Source organism: Lepidochelys kempii, chromosome 11 (assembly GCF_965140265.1).
Source record: "Lepidochelys kempii isolate rLepKem1 chromosome 11, rLepKem1.hap2, whole genome shotgun sequence".
In the NCBI taxonomy this organism is placed as follows: Eukaryota; Metazoa; Chordata; order Testudines; family Cheloniidae; genus Lepidochelys; species Lepidochelys kempii.
The window spans coordinates 59167408-59184419 of record NC_133266.1 but is presented as its reverse complement, the minus strand read 5'-3'; the positions used below and the strand labels follow the sequence as shown (position 1 = coordinate 59184419).

General features: G+C 44.5%; 1 protein-coding gene across 4 annotated transcripts in view; it reads right to left on the bottom strand.

The window, feature by feature from the left end:
- Window positions 1-5190: 5190 nt before the first annotated feature.
- CFLAR (CASP8 and FADD like apoptosis regulator) overlaps window positions 5191-17012 on the bottom strand; it is a 35745-nt gene continuing 23923 nt past the window's right edge. For all 4 annotated transcript variants that reach the window (XM_073306397.1, XM_073306396.1, XM_073306395.1 and 1 more), the window contains 3 exons: window positions 16060-16138; window positions 7934-8447; window positions 5191-7025 (listed from right to left, as the gene is read on the bottom strand). In XM_073306397.1, coding sequence (XP_073162498.1) covers window positions 6887-7025; window positions 7934-8447; window positions 16060-16138 — 732 coding nt within the window. In that variant the 3' untranslated portion in view covers window positions 5191-6886. The remainder of the gene's footprint in view (window positions 7026-7933; window positions 8448-16059; window positions 16139-17012) is intronic.

The following is a 17012-nucleotide window of genomic DNA, read 5'->3' as shown; positions in this document are numbered from 1 at the left end:
CAAATGCTCACTATCTTTCTGCAAGAAACTCAACTGACTGGCTAGAAGCACGTGGTGCAACAGTGAAGGACTCAGCAGTTGAAAAAGTGAAGAACTCTCACCGCATTAAAAAAATGTGCATACATGGCTGATGAATGCACCAATACAAATGGGCATCAAGTATTAAGTCATTGTGGTTATCTTCATGTCAGTGGTAGGCCAATAGATGCCTCTCTCGATGCTCAGGTTATAGAAGACACATTGGCTGCATCTGTGACAACCCACATCTTAGAGTTAAATGCTTGTAAATTGAACCCCAAATAGATGTCTCTGCTTGTGCATTTGATGGAGCTGCAAATTTCTCTGGAAGACAGTGGAATACAAACTTTGCTCAACGAAAAGTGTAACCCTAATCTCTACTATACACACTGCAGAGGCTATCTATTCCAACTTGCACTAGTACGAGCTGCAGAATCTTCAAAAGACATTAAAAAGCCATACATTTCATGTCTTCGTTATAGTCTTTTTTTTCAGCAAGAGTCCAAAAGGACTGAATGTCTTGGGGAAAACAGAAGATACACTGGGACTGATGATCAAATTAGTCCAACCTGAGAAATCCCTGGGCTTTCTCATGAGTGATCCTTGGCTGTTTTAAAATTACTGCAACTGTTATTACTGGCTTGGGAAAGTATATACCAAGATGAGATGGATCTAAGTAGTGAGGCTGATGAACTACTTTTGCTACTAAGTTCAGAGAAGACTATCACCTTTCTCTCTCTCTCTCTCGTAAGTCTGCTGATGAAACCATTTGGGTCATTAAACAATGCCATCCAGGCATCTGCTACAACAGTAGTAGGTCTTTGTCCAGAAAGAGAAGCGACACTTGGATCAATCATACTGGAAGAAGCAAAGACTTCACTCCAGAAGTTGACTAATGAAGGTTCTTATATTGAATCCTTAAGTGAAGAGGACAAGAAGTGTTTGTTAAGCCCATTGAAAAAGTATATAGACTTGATTCTTACAGATCTACAACAGAGACTTCTGGATTCTACTCAACCTCTGCATAGCTTTTACAGATGCCAGTCTTATAAAACATCAACTGTTGAGTGGAGTGAAACACTACCAGCAAAGGGGCTGCCATGTGATCAGGACAGAATAGAGAATATGAACATAGATTGGAATGTCATACGACGAACGAATGAAGATTTGACTTTCACTTCTTCTTTATCATCTCTAGTGGTTTGACCCAAACTTTGTGCTGTTTCCTGGGATGAAAGAAGTAGGAATTCAATCAAGATATATAGATTGAAATTCAGAAAGGTTCAGAAAAGGGCAACAAAAATTATTAGGGGTATGGAATGGCTTCCAAACAAGGAGAGAGAAATAAGACTGGGACTTTTCAGCTTGGAAAAGAGACGACTAAGGGGAGATATGATAAAGATCTATAAAATCACGACTGGTGCGGAGAAAGTAAATAAGTGTTATTTACTCCTTCTCATAGCACAAGAACTAGGGGTCACTAAATTAAATTAATAGGTGCCAGGTTTAAAACAAACAAAAGGAAGTATTTTTTCACACAACACACAGCCAACCTGTAGAACTCCTTGCCAGAGGATGTTGTGACGGCCAAGACTATAACAGGGTTCAAAAAAGAACTAGTTAAGTTCATGGAGGATAGGTCCATCAATGGCTGTTAGCCAGGATAGGCAGGTATGGTGTCCCTAGCCTCTATTTTCCAGAAGCTGGAAATGGGTGACAGAGGATGGATCACTTGATGATTGCCCGTTCTGTTCATTCCCTCTGAAGTACCTGACATTGGGCTCTGTTGGAAGACAAGATACTAAGCTAGATGGACCTTTGGTCTGACCCAGTATGGCCATTCTTATGTACATCTCTTGCTATTCCCAGTCACAACAGCTACAGTTGAGCATTCTTCTTCCTCATTGAATAGAATTTTGTGTTCTGAAGGAAGTTGCTTTCTGCCTGATCATGAACATATCATGAAGGACTGGAAGTACCCGGACACATGAGAAGCCATTAAAGATGAACGCACTGCATTTGAGAAGTTCACTAACAGAGTTGTGAAAAATTACAAGAAACCAAGAAGGATGTAGATGTAGTGCTTCATAGTAGGCTTGAGTAGCCAACTTTAATTTGTGTGATGATTTTAAAACATGAGTTAAATCTAATAAAATGGTTATGAAACATTTTTCAGTTTTTACTATAGTGCCATACAGCTCACCTTCACGGTCTCACCCCTTGGCCCTCACCCCACTCTAAATTCAAACACCCTCCCCTAATTTCATTTCCTGAGGAAAACACTGAATACAGATGACATCTGCCTTGCCAACTCTCACAATCTGATCATAAGCCTCCTGATAATTGCTCTTTTTCTTGAAGCCCCAACTGCTGGAATCATGTAATTTTGAGAGACGTTCTAGATTCCATTAAAAAAAAAACAAAAAACTTTGTAGCCCTCACTGTTGCAGAGAAAAGAGACTCGCCAGGGGCTCTGGTGGGTCTGTATTAGTGACCCCTCACTCTGCACACCATAAGGCTCCTATCCTTGATGTAACTCCACTGGGAATTATATGTGAGGGGAGAGCAGAGATTTGGTTCACTGAAACTGATGGAATTTGCATTCCTGTAAGCAAGGAAAGAACTGGGGTTACTATGTAGCCGGGTGGATAAGTCATTTGTACTTTTTTAAAACTACAAAATCCAATGTTTAAAATGTAAATAAATATATTTATTTAAATCAAGTTTTAACATTTAATTCAGATATTTTTTATTTACATGTTGTTAGTTCTTTACTTCCTTCCTATTTTATAGTCTTGGATTGCCAAAGTGGATGTTTTGTGCTTGTTTCTTTAACTAGTTTTCTGTTAGTACAATTTCAGATTTTACAGAGATCTTTCTACTAAGAAGTTTTTCATTTATAATGCCTGTTCATGCTGAAAAAGACAAGTCCAGGGCCTCATTAACATCCTTACTCAGACACAACATTGATAAACAAATATCCCAGGCTATATTTACATTTTGACCGTGTTATACTCTTCTATCATGGTTTGCAGCCTGAAGTAAAGCGGACTTTTGGTCCTAAATTGCGTAGGTGACTGTGAAAATCCCATTCTTGGATTCCGGAGCCCAACTTTGGGTTCTTGTTTTTGAAACCGTTGGCCTTGTGTGTATATATAAAAAAGTTCAATCACTTTATTAATCTATTTCAAGACTTGTTTAACTTTAATCACATGAGTACTTCCATTGATGTCAGTGGCACTACTCATGTAAATAAAGTTGTGTAACTGATTGTTTGCAAGAGCAGGGCCTTTTTTTTTTTTTTTTTGGTGGTTAGGCCTATGGCAGTTTTGTACATTTCAAACAAGAGACTCTACCAGTAGTGGTATTTAAAAAAACAGCATGTAGGATGTATAATAAACTAAATTATGATCTAAAATTGCAATAGCAGACGTTTTCAAATTGATTAAAAAGAACCCCAATACATTTAAATCACCTTGATTTAAATTGCTCCTGTCTATTATAATGTTTCATTTTCTACACATCAAGTTATTGAAGGACATTAATTTTGAAATATTAATTTATTCAAAGTTAGACATAAAAAAATGAACTGACAAAATAAATACAACTAGAACTTACTATTCAACAGCGCATTACACGGCTATAGAGAGATTAACATATACTTCACAAAAAAAGCACAGGATCCATGGCTGATCCACTAATTAAGACAGCACTGGAGAAAGACGGTCTTGGAAAGAGCCCTAATGTTAGGACAAGGGTGGGCAAACTTTTTGGCCTCAGGGCCACATCGGGGTTGCGCAACTATATAGAGGGCCGGCTAGGGAAGGCTGTGCCCCCCCAAACAGCCTGGCCCCTGCCCCCTATCCACCCCCTCCCACTTCCCGGCCCCCTCAGAACCCCCAACCCATCCAACCCCCCTGCTCCTTGACCCCTGACTGCCCCCTCCCAGAACCCCTGCCCCTAACCGCCCCCTGGGCTCCCACCCCCTATTCAACTCCCTCTGCTCCCCGTCCCCTACTTGCCCCTCCCCTGCAGAACCTCCACCCCGTCCAACCGCTCCCTGCTCCCTGACTGCCCCTCAGGATCCCCTGCCCCTTATCCACCCCCCCGCCCCTTACCATGCTGGAGTCAGCCATGCTGCTGCACTGCCCAACAGGAGCGGCGGGCCAGAGCGCTGTCCGTGCAGTGGCGTAGCTGCAGGGGAGTGGGGACAGAGGGAGGGGGGCCGGGGACTAGCCTCCCTGGCCGGGAGCTCAGGGGCCAGGCAAGACGGTCCCGTGTGCTAGACGTGGCCTGCAGGCCATAGTTTGCCCACCTCTGTGTTAGGAGGTGTATAAGCAAATCAATGATAGAAGATAGAAAAAGCCTAAATAGAACAGCGGTGAAGGAAGGAAATACAGCAATCAGCCAGCTACAAAAATGGCTCCTTTAGGGCTGCTTGTATCTGATAAATGTAAAGGGACAGCGATCAGAATAGCTGACACACACTAAGCTTTGTATGTAGCAGATGCTGCAGCAGTGATTCCAGACAGGCTTTGCGCTGTCACATAGGGGCTGCATCTTGCCAGAGGCCACAGCCCTCCTGCAGCCCTTAGTCACTCCTGGCTCACCACAAGCATTTTGACAGGAAGTACCAAGCAGTAATAACAACAACAATACAAGTGTGTGTGAGAGAGAGCGAGCCAGTGTGTGTTTGTGTTTGACTGTGTGTTGGAGGACTGTGTAAGTGGGTGTTGGGAAGTGAGTGTGTGCGTGTGAGACAATCTGTATTGGGGGACTGTGACTCATGAGAGGCAGTCTCTGTGTGTAAGGGAAGTGTGAGACAGTGAGCGCACTGTCACTTTAAGTCCTCCCCTTCTTATCTCCCTTGCTCGGCCTGGCTCCCTCCACGAGCCCGTGGAAGTTTCACTCCTCCTGTCCTGGTCCTGGTCCCAGTCCAGCCCCCGAGCCGCGCAGGGTCCAGGGAGGGACTCCACTCTGGGTGGCGGTGGGCTGACAACATGGCATGAGTCACACTCATCCCAAACTTTTACCAACCACTCCCCTTATTCCTATCACAATCTCTCATTTCCTCCTCTATATATAATATGCATAAAATCAGAATGAATATGAAATTAAAACACAAACTAAACAAAAAGTGTTAATCTTTAAAAAATTAGAACACATACAAAATAAAGATATTAATATGTATTATATATGTACACATTTCTATTACACAAAAATTATATATTAGTATAAATAAATATGTGTTTTTCTCTACAGCATCTCCGTAGTCTTCTTTCCTCAGCCACATTTTGCCCAACACTGGGCTAATTGCTAAACTTCCACTGTTTCGACTGCAGAAGCTGTTTCTAGGCTTGTGCTTTTTTTGGATGAAAGTTAAAAGCAGTCTGGCTTCAAGGGAGTGTTACTGAAAGTCATGGCCAAGCCCACAGCAGGTGATACATGGTGGGGTTGGGAAGCAGAATGGCCACTTCTAAAACAAACTTATTGGCCAAGCTACCAAGCATTTCACCTCTGGCAGCCCTCTTTTAGGCCTGGTCTACCCTTAAAAGTTTTGCCTGCATAGCTTTGTCAGTTAGGGATGTTATATTTTGCTGGCATAGCTGTTGGCAAAAGCCCCTTGTGTGATGCAGGCATACCAAGAATAATGTCCTTTTTGCAACCATGGCTTATTTTACTAGGGGAACTAGCATAAGCTATATCAGCAACAAGTATAACTGATATCAACTACATCTACTCTAGGAGAGTTTGCTGGTATAGTTATACCAGAAAACCTTTTAAGGGTAGACAAGGCCTTAGTTTGTTTGCTACACAGGAAGCTGTACCAAGTTAAATAGTTCCCAACAGGGTTTGTGTGTTTACTTACTTTAAGTAGACTGGGGTGGGGGGGGGAGATGGGACCATGTCATGGATGGAAGTACAGTCAGGCCAGTGACAGAAGCTTAAAAATGACTCATCCAGGCCCCAATCCTGCAAAAAGACTGAGAGTCAATCAAAAGTACTCACATGCACACTCACTTGCCTCAGAGCGCACAGGATCAGGGCCTTGTAGATAGTGGAAGGGAAAGGAATTGTTACACTTATGGTAATCCCATCTCTTATTGTTCCCTTAGGGAATGGAGAAGGTCATTAAAAAAAAATAAAATTACTAAGCAGAGGTCTTTTGCCTTGTAGAAATGCAGTGGCACAGGAGAACTGAACCTTGTGCACGTGAAGAGATTGCAGTGTCTGTAGTACGTTGCCCTTATGACTGAGTCTGAAGGTGCAGTGGAATGGGTGACTTGGTTCTGCCTGAGACTGGAGCATGTACTAAGTCTCGCTGGCTGAGGCTCAATCTAGATGGGACTGAAATAACGTTAGAAGGGTGGGAGCAAGCAGCCCGAGGAACGGGGCTAGCTACAAAAACTCCTCTGCTTGGTCAAACGTGGCGGTTATTTGCTAGCCAGATTCACAGATTAGCAGTCTAATCCAATCCTGGGCTGCTGCTGGATACTCGGGGTCAGCTGTGGCAAAGAGCACATTTATCCATCTGTGCCCGGTTTGGCAAGTGTGACCTTTTATTTCAGAGGCAGGCCTGGCTTCCCTTACCTAGGCTTTTGTCACTGAGAGATTAGATTACTGTAAAGCACTTCAGGTAGGGCTACATCTTGGGACCACTGGGAAGCTGAAGTTAGTTCAGAATGTGAGAGCCTGTCTGTTAAGTGGGAGCATAACACACCAGCGCTCTGTGAGCTGTACTAACTACTTGTGGACTTCTGGTGCAACTCAGGCACTTCAGAAATGCCTGGAATAATGACAATTGAAGAAAAAGCCCACATGGATATCCGCGTCTTAACATCGTGTCCCATGCAATTTCCATTAGCTTTTAACTGGGGGGAAAAAAGAGTTTTTTCCTCAAGGTGTGTTGTAGCAGGAGTGAGTATTGTTGCTGTGGATCCAAGGTCCTGTTGTAATCATACACTCTGCTGTTCAGCTCAATATGGATATCCAATAGGGGGAGTTTTCTGCAAAGAGAGAAATAAAATTCTCACAAGTGAATGGAGGAGATCATCCCTTTTAACTTAAGGCGGCACCAGAGGACAAGCAGCTCCAGGCTCAGCGAGAGGAATGTTTCCAATCTCTGTCTTTAATACCAGAGGTAGAGATCACAAACTTGAGGTTACATATGCATTTATCAGACAGGATCTCTTATACTACAAACTTACTAGCATGTCATGGAGGACTGGACTCCTTCCATTCCTGACATCTTATGACCAAGTTTTAGATTTTAGGACCCTGTGGGGATGTGCAGAGCTTTTCTGCTGACTCACACTGAACCTGGCTGCCAGACCAGGTGGGATCTCTTTAGCTTAGCTTCAACTCAGAGTAATAAATGGCTCTCTGAGGAAAACTGAACTAAAAAGGGAAGGTCAAGAGGTCCTGCAGGGAAATTAAAAAAAAACAACAACAACAAAACACCAGCAAGCAGCTCTGGCTAAATGTTTATAGTTCTAAGTACAGTACTGCTTAAGGACTCTGTTATTTAAAGACAACTCTCAGTTTGGACAATAGCCTGTTGGGGATGTCTGTTGGGGGTAGGAGAACAGCATGGGAATCCTGACTGTTCACATATCCTCTCCAGGACTGGACCTTCTTCTCCCATGCTGGAAGTAACCTTGCAACCCCCAGCTCTGGATTACCCTTATACTCCGCTCCAGAATTAGAAGCTCCACCCCATTTCTAGAGTACCTGGCCTGCACCCTGTAGGTCTGGGCCCACCTAGACTAACCCTCCAGACCTTGGCACCATCTTCCTCTATTGTCTCTCACATCACCAAGGTGCTCTGTAGTACTAAGCAGGATGAAACCTCAGCTCTCTTGCTGTGGGGCAATAAATTGAATGAAAAGGGTTTTTTTGGTTTGTTTTTTTTTACCTTTTATGAGGATTGCGCAGGAGCTGAGCCAGACAGCATAGATAAGAGGAGGAGGAGCTGGGTGACCTTTCTAGCACAGACACATCCACCTTGCATTGACTCCAAAAGATGTCTGCTACTGGGGGAATACTACAGTTCCAAGGTCTTCTGGTATTGGCAGTGATTTTCTGTTCATTCCCATCCACCTCCAGCAGACTGGTGGGTTCTTGCTGATCTGCTGGCACAATGTAGCTTTGAATAAAGAAGAGCTTTGGTTTCCCTAGGAGTTCAGGGCATGAGTCTCCAGTAAAAAAATTCTTCACCCGATCCAAGGGGTACCCAGGAAAGGTCTGGTCTGTGCAGAAGATGCTCTGAGGGCTCCCCCGGCTGACCAATATGCAAATAAAGCTGTCATAGTCTCTGTGCTTTTGCAGCCTTGCAACTTCATGGAATGTTTGGTTCATGGCTTCCACACTTAAATACCGATAACAGTGAACTTCAAAGCCTAGAGCTTTAAAGGTGTCCTCCAGTATATCTGGAAAAAGAAGAAGGAATTTGTTAAAGTGAATGTATTTCACTCAGTGAATATCAGCCATGTTGAAAGGCTCTTAATATCATGGTGTTTCACTACTGGAAAAACAAGCGGTTTGTTTCACTAAAGAAATTCAGCCAAAATCTAGAGTCTTTGCAGTGATATCAGTGTCACAATGGATTACACACATGATGATGTCTACATACTATCTTGAATATGAGGAAAGTGTCACAGTTTCAGGATAAGTGCACTTGTATTCCTTCACCAAGGGCACCTGCTTTAGGCTCCCAGCTCCTCAGCCATCACCTTTCTGGGCAGAGACCTGTCTCACTCTCTCTTGAGGCTGCACAGTTGTCAGCCTACAGCAAGCCAGATTGCCTAAAAGGTCAGCATCTGCACTTTGCTTTCTCTCCAGAGGCTATGACCAATGTATCACCCCCAGGTACAAATTACCACACAGTCCTTTCTAAGCAAGAAGATTTATTCTTAAGGTGAAAGCATTACAGAGAAAACACATTAAAAACAATAAAAGAACCCGCACACATGCTGGGAAGGTTACCAGAGGTCACCTCAACTCCAATCTTGGGCTCTGGTAGGTGTCAGACCTTCAAAACCCACAGCTGGATTTTCCCCATGTTTATAAGTTCATAGCTGTCTCAGAACCAGAACACAGGCTAGGCAATTCAGTCATTTCTTTATACAGGTAAGGCCTTTGATCTCCAGTCTCTGGGAGCAGGTAATCAGCAGACAATGACCCACTCATCAGGGTGTAACTTCAGAAGGCTGAGGTTTTGTATAACTGGAGGTGGGGAAGTTGCATTAACCTCCCTCTAGGTATTTCCCAGGAAATCCATTTCACATTTATTTTCCCAAAAGTCCATTCCTGTCTGGCACTTTTTTAATATAGTCCTCTGAACTACATTCCCAGGCCACACGTCCTATCTTCCCGCCCTAGAGAGGTCACACACCCACATAAACTTTGCATTTAATACAACTGACTCCAATGATACTTAAGCTTAATTCAACAAGGTTTCTCAAGGATACTGCAGGAAATTGCCATATCTGTCACCACAGGTATTTCATAAATGTGAGATGCATTAAACTGTGACTGCAGTGGGCTTTGGATCAGGCCCAGAGTCCCAAAAGAAGTGGCTTAGGGCTTTTAAAATCAGGCTGGACAGAATGATAGACAGCGTACGACGGAGAGCAAAATTGTACGGGCAGGGAGCTGAGCTGGACAGCATAACAGGGGTTTTCCCCGTCTCTAACTGTGAAAATTTACTCAAAGTGGCTATTATGACAGAACTAAAAAGAGGTGCTGAGGCAAGGTACAGAGCTCAGCTGCTGGAATGAGACACAGCATTAATTCATCCTTGCAATGCTAAAGGAAGAATGGACAGTGGAGTCAACTAAATCACACAAACCTGGTGAAGAAAGATTTCTAGAGAGAGACAACTGACAGACCGTTCTCATCAACAAAAGGCAGAACACCGCAAATGAAACCTCGTAATTATGCCAAAAGTTAACTGCAGACATGGGAGGACATCAGATTTTAACTCTGCTGTCTGTTTGAACAATACTGCAAGAGAGCATTTTAGGCTCTGAAGAACTATTTTTGGGTCATTGGCTAATGTTAGACAATCAGATCTTGGAGACTGAAACCACAAGTAACTTTTAATGTTTACTGAACCATTAACTACCACAAATCACTTAGAATTGTACCTCCCTGTTTTCTCTCTTAACCACATTCCCCAGATACATTTTCTAAAATATTTTCTATTATTTATGAGCGCTACAGGTGTGCGTAGCACTTTACAGACATAAAGTCGGATTGCTTTTTGCCCCCAGAAATTTAGAAGTCCCAAATTGGCAAAAGGAAAGGGGGTTGAGCTACTTGCGAACGTAACTTGTAGCCAACAATAGCTGTACATGCTATTATCCCCAGCAAACCACACAGAGTTGGCATGGAGACCAGAACTTACGACACCAAAAACATAAGCCTCTACCTCAGGGGTGGCCAGCCTGAGAAGGAGCCAGAATTTACTAACGTACATTGCCAAGGAGCCACAGTAATACGCCAGCAGCCCCCCCCACCCCGCTCCCAGCGCCTCCCACCCACCAGCAGCGCTGTGGATCAGCCTCCCACTCCCTCCCTACACCTCCCAATCAGCTGTTTTGTGGTGTGCAGGAGGTTGGGGGGGAGGGGGAAGAGTGAGGGCACGGCAGGCTCAGGGGAGGGGGCAGGCCCTGTGGCAGAGCCAGGGGTTGAGCAGTGAGCACCCCGGCACACTGGAAAGTTGGCACCTGTAGCTCCAGCCCTGGAGTCAGCGTCTATAGCAGGAGCCGCATATTAACTCCTGAAGAGCCACAGGCTGGCCACCCCGCTCTACCTAGTGAGCTAAAGGAATAGCTCTGCAAGCTCACTCACTAGGAGGAGCGGAGAAACAGAGACAGTAATATTCTTTTCACTTTCTGAAATGGATTGATCATGTGAAATAATGCAAAAGACTTTCCCAGGGTTGTGTGGGGTTCTTTTTGTTGCTGGTTTTTCATTTGTTTTTTAAGTAGGGAAAGAATAATGTTTCAAATTTAAGATATTTTCATTTTAAAAACTAGTGGGGAAAAATGGAAGTGATTTTTGCAGCCAGTTAAATCTATTGTTCAGAAAAGCTGACAGGCATCAACAGTTAGTTGTGTGTTCTGCCAGGATGCTTCATTCAAAGATGGGAAAAGCAACATCCCTATCTGAGCGATTAACAAGAGGCTGCAGTCTCTCAGGGCCATGTGGGGGGAACACCACCTCTTCAGGAGGTTGAATGTTGAAGAGGGTGCACAGTTCAGGTAAAATCAGGTTTAGCCCCATGAGATTTTTTTATTCAAGAGACTGAATCGTTTTAATACTGTTTAGCCCTAAAAATACCTTGTTTCTTAGTTAACAACAATCAGATATATTTATTCCAATGTAGGGCATGTACAAACAGGCAATCTGAGTGTCTTTTACATAGTTTATTCCTAGCAGAAAGAGAGAGTGTGAGTGTGTGTGTATCCGTCCACAAAAAACACACGCTTATCTGTAGCAACCTACACATACACATTATTTAATTAATTACAGCTGACATTCTAATTGCATGCTATTCTGTCTTTGCAAAATATGCTGTGAGCTTTGGATGGAGCTATTTCACATTAGAGGTTGAACAAGGGGAAAAGTAAAAGCCAGGGGTGCAGAGATCTAAGGGGGCAATATCCGATGCTCCATATAACTCCAGTGGCAGAAACCCCGCCCCCCAAGACACGGCAAACACTTTATTTTAACGACATCCTTTATCACTAAAAAATCCAGGCAGAGAAGGTGGAATTGTTTTGCCAGAGAAATGCTGCAAATATAGATCCCAGCTTCCATCTTGATTTGAGAAAGGAAGCCAAGATCCCCTAGAATCTAGCCATTGGTGGCTGGGCTTGAATTTTATTCAATCTATGATAAAGTGGTGTTGCTTGTGTTTTGTGTCATTTGCAGCTGCTCCAACTTTGGTGCAGTCTCTTCAGAATAACTCCTGGGCAGTTGCACTCCATCCGCTGCTGATGGCAGATGCAGCTCTGTCCCCCAGCAGTTCTTCCCACCCTTTTTCTCCTCTGCCTGAAAACATCTGACTTCTGCAATCAGGCATCTCACCACACGGTCTCTAGAATAATCAGACCCTTCTTAAACTATATGTAGGCATTGTCATATGCCCTGCCGCTGTCAAACCTCCTTGTAATCCTATTAACATAATACGGGTGGGTGCATAAAGTACAAGTCTATTTAACAGCCCATTTCCAGAAGGTGATGATAGAAAATTTATCCTCTACATTTAACTATTCCTGAGAGACCTAAAAAAGCTGTGCAAGCAGCTGTGTTACTGCAGGATTTTGCACAGGCAAAGAACAAGTACTTGTGCATGCAGACAGCCGTTTTGTGCATACAGGCATAGTCTGCCGGTGCATATTAAATGCCAATTTCTGAAGATTTAACCCGTTTTTGCCCCCTCTGGCTATGGAGGACCCTGCTCTACCAAGTTAACATTCTCTGATTGGAGCATGCTCCTGTAAGGACAGTTTTGCTCCTTTGTCAGGGCTGAGTTGTCCATACGGAGCAGGTGTGGCAGAGCTAGTTTAGGGCTCTTCGATTTGTTGTTATTAGACCCGATGCCCGGTGCCCATTTCCTTAGTATGGGGTGTTTGCTGAGTAACAGCCATTTAGAAGTGTGTGTGTGTGTGTGTGTGTGTGTTGCACAAGGTCTGATGTCTTATGTGGCAGAGGAGATCTAAATTTATGCACGAGGGACCCTGAATTTTTATAGCATTTTCCCCCTCTACTCTCTGCCCTCCCAACAAGTTCTCTCTCTCCCTCCAGTTCTCTGCCCTTCTCCCCACATCCACTTTTGCTGTAAGAAGGTAGGTCCTGCCATTCAACAAACCACCCTATTCAGCAAAGCGCTTCAGCACACACTTAAAGCTAAGCCCATGCCTAAATTCCACTGAAGTAAGTGGGATTACAGTAAGTACTTTGCTAAATTGGGCCACAAAGAGCAGGACTGCATGCAGGGCCAAAAACAGCCTCAATTCCTCCACACCTTAAGAGCCCACTCCTCTGCCTCCACCTCCATCTGCCGCCAATTTAAGTGCATCTGGTTTTTCCTCACTGACCTTCTTATCATGGGAATAGGGGATCTCTTTAGCCCTCCACCCCTCCCATCTTCTGTATCCCAACCCAAGCCTGCTGCCACACACAGCTCCCCACTCCTGAGGCTTGCAGGAGGGAGCTTCCAGCACAGCAAAGTGGTAATTCTGTAGCGTGACCTTTAGTTCATTCACTATGAACACAAACACACAACTCTCACCTGCAGAGTATCCGTCCCTTATACTCCTTATTCTGAGATTAAATTCAGTTCTGTTTATGCAGCCTTCACATTTTCCACATGCCACAGGTTTTAGTATTGCCAACGCTAACAGTGCAGTGGGAGCTGTTGGGAGGGGAATGAGAGCCAGAGATTTTGGCAGCAAGAGTCAGTGGGGCTGTTGGTTGTGGGGAGGGTTCCCTCACCTTTCATTCCCCATTTTGGGGGGAGGAGATGGAGGGTTGAATAATTTTGTCTCCACCAGAGCAACCAGCTGCCCAGATATTTAACCGGAGCAGGGACGTACACGATCTCGCTTCAGGCCCTGCCCTAACTCTGTTTCCCTTTCTTGCCCAGTTACCCAGACTCACACATGGGTGTTTGCCCAATAGCCCTCCACTCTGGGGAGTCTGGCTATGAACCAAGCTAATGCAATACAGACCTTCTCCCCTCCCTTCCTAGTGGCTGATACCCTTACTGCAGGGTTCTCAGTCCTATCCCTGCTGAAGTTTTCCTCCTAGTGGGATTCCCTCCCATGTGGCCTTCCTCACTGGCTCCTGCTCACTGCAGGCTGTTCTCCCTGGCTTTCTCCCTAAGAGCTCCTCAGCCTAGGCTTCCTCACGGGCCCTTTCCTGACTGGTCCCTCCACCTGGGAAAGTGGGCTAAGCCTGGCAGAGGTGCAGCTGAGCCCCAAGCCCTTTAGAAGGCAAGGTCATCCCGGTTCACTGCCACGAACTTGAACACCAGAGATATACATTAGCCTTTTTCCTGCTAAAAGGATGAGCAGTGAAATAGTTAATGTTCACATTTAAATTCACATAATTAGGCGTCAGCATGAATATCCCATTGAATGAGTAGCTCACGCTTCTCTCAAAACTATTGTTTCAGGCTGTCTTCAAACTCAGACGGCCACCAGCTCATGTTATGTACCACAGAGATGATTATGTGGCCACTTGCACAGCTGCATAATCATTTACACAGGCCCCTCCTTCTAGTCTTTTCTTTAATTTTATCACAGGTGGTTCAAGCGTCAGGAATGTAGGCAAGGCCTTCTCCCTTCATGGCTCTGAACAAATCCCTTTTTTCCTATTCAACTTCTGCCTCCCTTTAGAAGAGTGGAAAGGCACAGCAATCTCGAAGGATGCCACACAAGCTGTAGCTGCGGGAACTCGTATACAGTAAAATTCAGAGAACCTTCCCTTCACTCTCCCTTTTGCACCAGGGTAAGGCCTTGGGTCCCTTCTAGCATGGGTGCTAGCACAATTTGGATAGTGGGGGTGCGGAGAGCCACTGAACTGAACTGTAAACCCCGTATATGATGGAACCCACATCAAGCCAGGGTGCGCAGCAGGACCCCCAGCACTCCCAGCAGGTAGCGAAGCCGGGGTGAGCAGCCGCTCCCCCTCTGGGCACCAGTGGCGCCTTTTCAATTTATAGGTGCCTTTTTAAAATTTTTACTCACCCGGCGGTGCTCCAGGTCTTCAGCGGCAGGGGCCTTCACGCGCTCCGGCTCGGCGGGGGCCTTCACTCACTCTGGGTCCTCGGCGGCATTTCGGTGGCGGGGTCCTTCAGGGCCGCCGAGGACCCAGAGCGCCGCCCGATGTGTACAAGCGGGTGGCACCCTTTTTTATGTCCGCTGCCCCTGTTCGCTCCACCTGGCTACGCCATTGCTCCTAGTTCCACCGCCTATGACTTCTAGTTCCAAGAATCCCCATATGGTGGCTATCAGAATTTCTTGTTTTACATCTGTCAGCCTAAGATGCCACTTGCCTGCCAGATTCAGATCCTGCTGCGTCTCCATGTTTGCAGTTACTATTCTCCAAATATTGTGTGAAGAAAAGTGTAAGCATTATAGAAAGATGGTCTGTCCGCTTAGACCATTAATAATAAGGAACAGCAGAGAGCTGCTCACAAACCCCCTCCTTCCGCCTGCCCTTAGCCTTGAATTGGTGCTGATTGCAAGCATTCTCTGTTTTCTGTTTTTAGCCACTCGTGTATTCCACTGGCATGATTCAAGCCCTAGAGAGATTTTTGCTTACGCAAGAGTCTGTCACATGGACCTTTTCAAAAGACTGTCTGAAAAATGCAAACTTTAACCTGGGTATTTATGGAATTCAACTTTACATGTAAATGCTTCCAAAAATGTCAAGAGGAAATTAAAGAAACCAGTTCCTTCCCCTCTAAAGCTGTGATATCAGCTTCTGCTAAGCTGAGATATGACAGAAACCCAGGTGTGTTATGAATAAAAGGTTCTGTGCCTTCAGCTACTCAAGACACGTGCTGTCCAATGTAAGCACACTGTTTGAAGTGCACTATTGCTTTTATTTTTAAAAGCAGTAAGAAACTTCCATTCTATGCCTGCCCCTGATGTGAGATCTTGAGCAAGTCACTCCCTCCCAGAGACTCCACCCTTTTTCTTCCTCTTGGTCTGTTCTTGGTCTATTTACAGCTTAAGATCTTTGGGGCAGAGACTCTCTTGCTATGTGTATTTACAGCACGGAGGGCAATGTGCTGCTAATCTCAGCTGGGCCCTTTAGCCACTACTGTAAAACCAAACCACCACCAAATAATAGTACCAAATAACAACATTTTAGACCAGATGACCAATGAGATCTGACCTTTGTTTTGCAACACACACTTGCACACTCGGAATGTAGTCTGGCCAATCATAATCCTTACATTACAATATTGTACATGCTGCAGAGTAGAGCTGCAAAGAATTTTATGTTCTTGAGACCCACCTGTGTCATTGCCAATGCAATCTATAATCAGGCATATCCCCAAAGGCCGACTCTGCATTCTGTACTGATCATCGTACACCTAGAAAAGCAAAAGAGCAAATATCTATTTCATTGCTGCGCTCTCTCTCCTCCAGTGCACAGACCTTCTCCTTTTGAACCCCCTTCCCACACAGAGCTGCCCCCTCCCTCTCTCACCCTGTGGGCTGTGCACAAAGTGGCTGGCAGAAATGTATGTGGAGGTGCTGCAGATGTCCCTCTAACTGACATACTTCACTTCTGTGATGGGAAAGGTTCCGGAGGCATTGATGCATGGTTTTTATTTGGCACTGCTATTACCTTGGTTTGGCCCCTCACTCCATGCAATCTCACTATCTTTAATGGAGTTGCATCATAAGCCATAAACAAATGCGGAGTGTGACCCAGACTTTCTAGGAAAGTTGGGGCAAGTTTGATTGCAAAGCTGTTTACTGCAGACAGATCTTTAACTTAAGAAGAATCTTCTTAATCATATGGCCATTCACAGCAATGACCCTGATGGAGAGACTGTCAATTCTCTCTGTACACAATGGGACTTGGACAACTTTTTATTGCCACACTAACAGGAAGTGGAACAACTGTGTGTTCTATACACCTGCAGCGGCATGGTTAATTACAATAACATGTATTTCCTTACCGAGCAGTCATCTTGTGGAAAAACTACAGTTCAGTTCACTCAATCCCTCCCCTTTAACAAGTTTACCACCACTTTGCTACAGATATTCTATTCCTGGTGGAATTCTGTGCCAAAAAAAATTTAAAATTTTGCAACAAAAAATTTAAAATTATGCATATTTTATTTGTCAAAATAACACAATATCATCACACCAGTTTCAATTATTTTTGATCATTTATTTCAAAATACCTGTCAGCAAGTATGTCTGTAACAATACAGACAACAAAAAAGATTCAGGAAA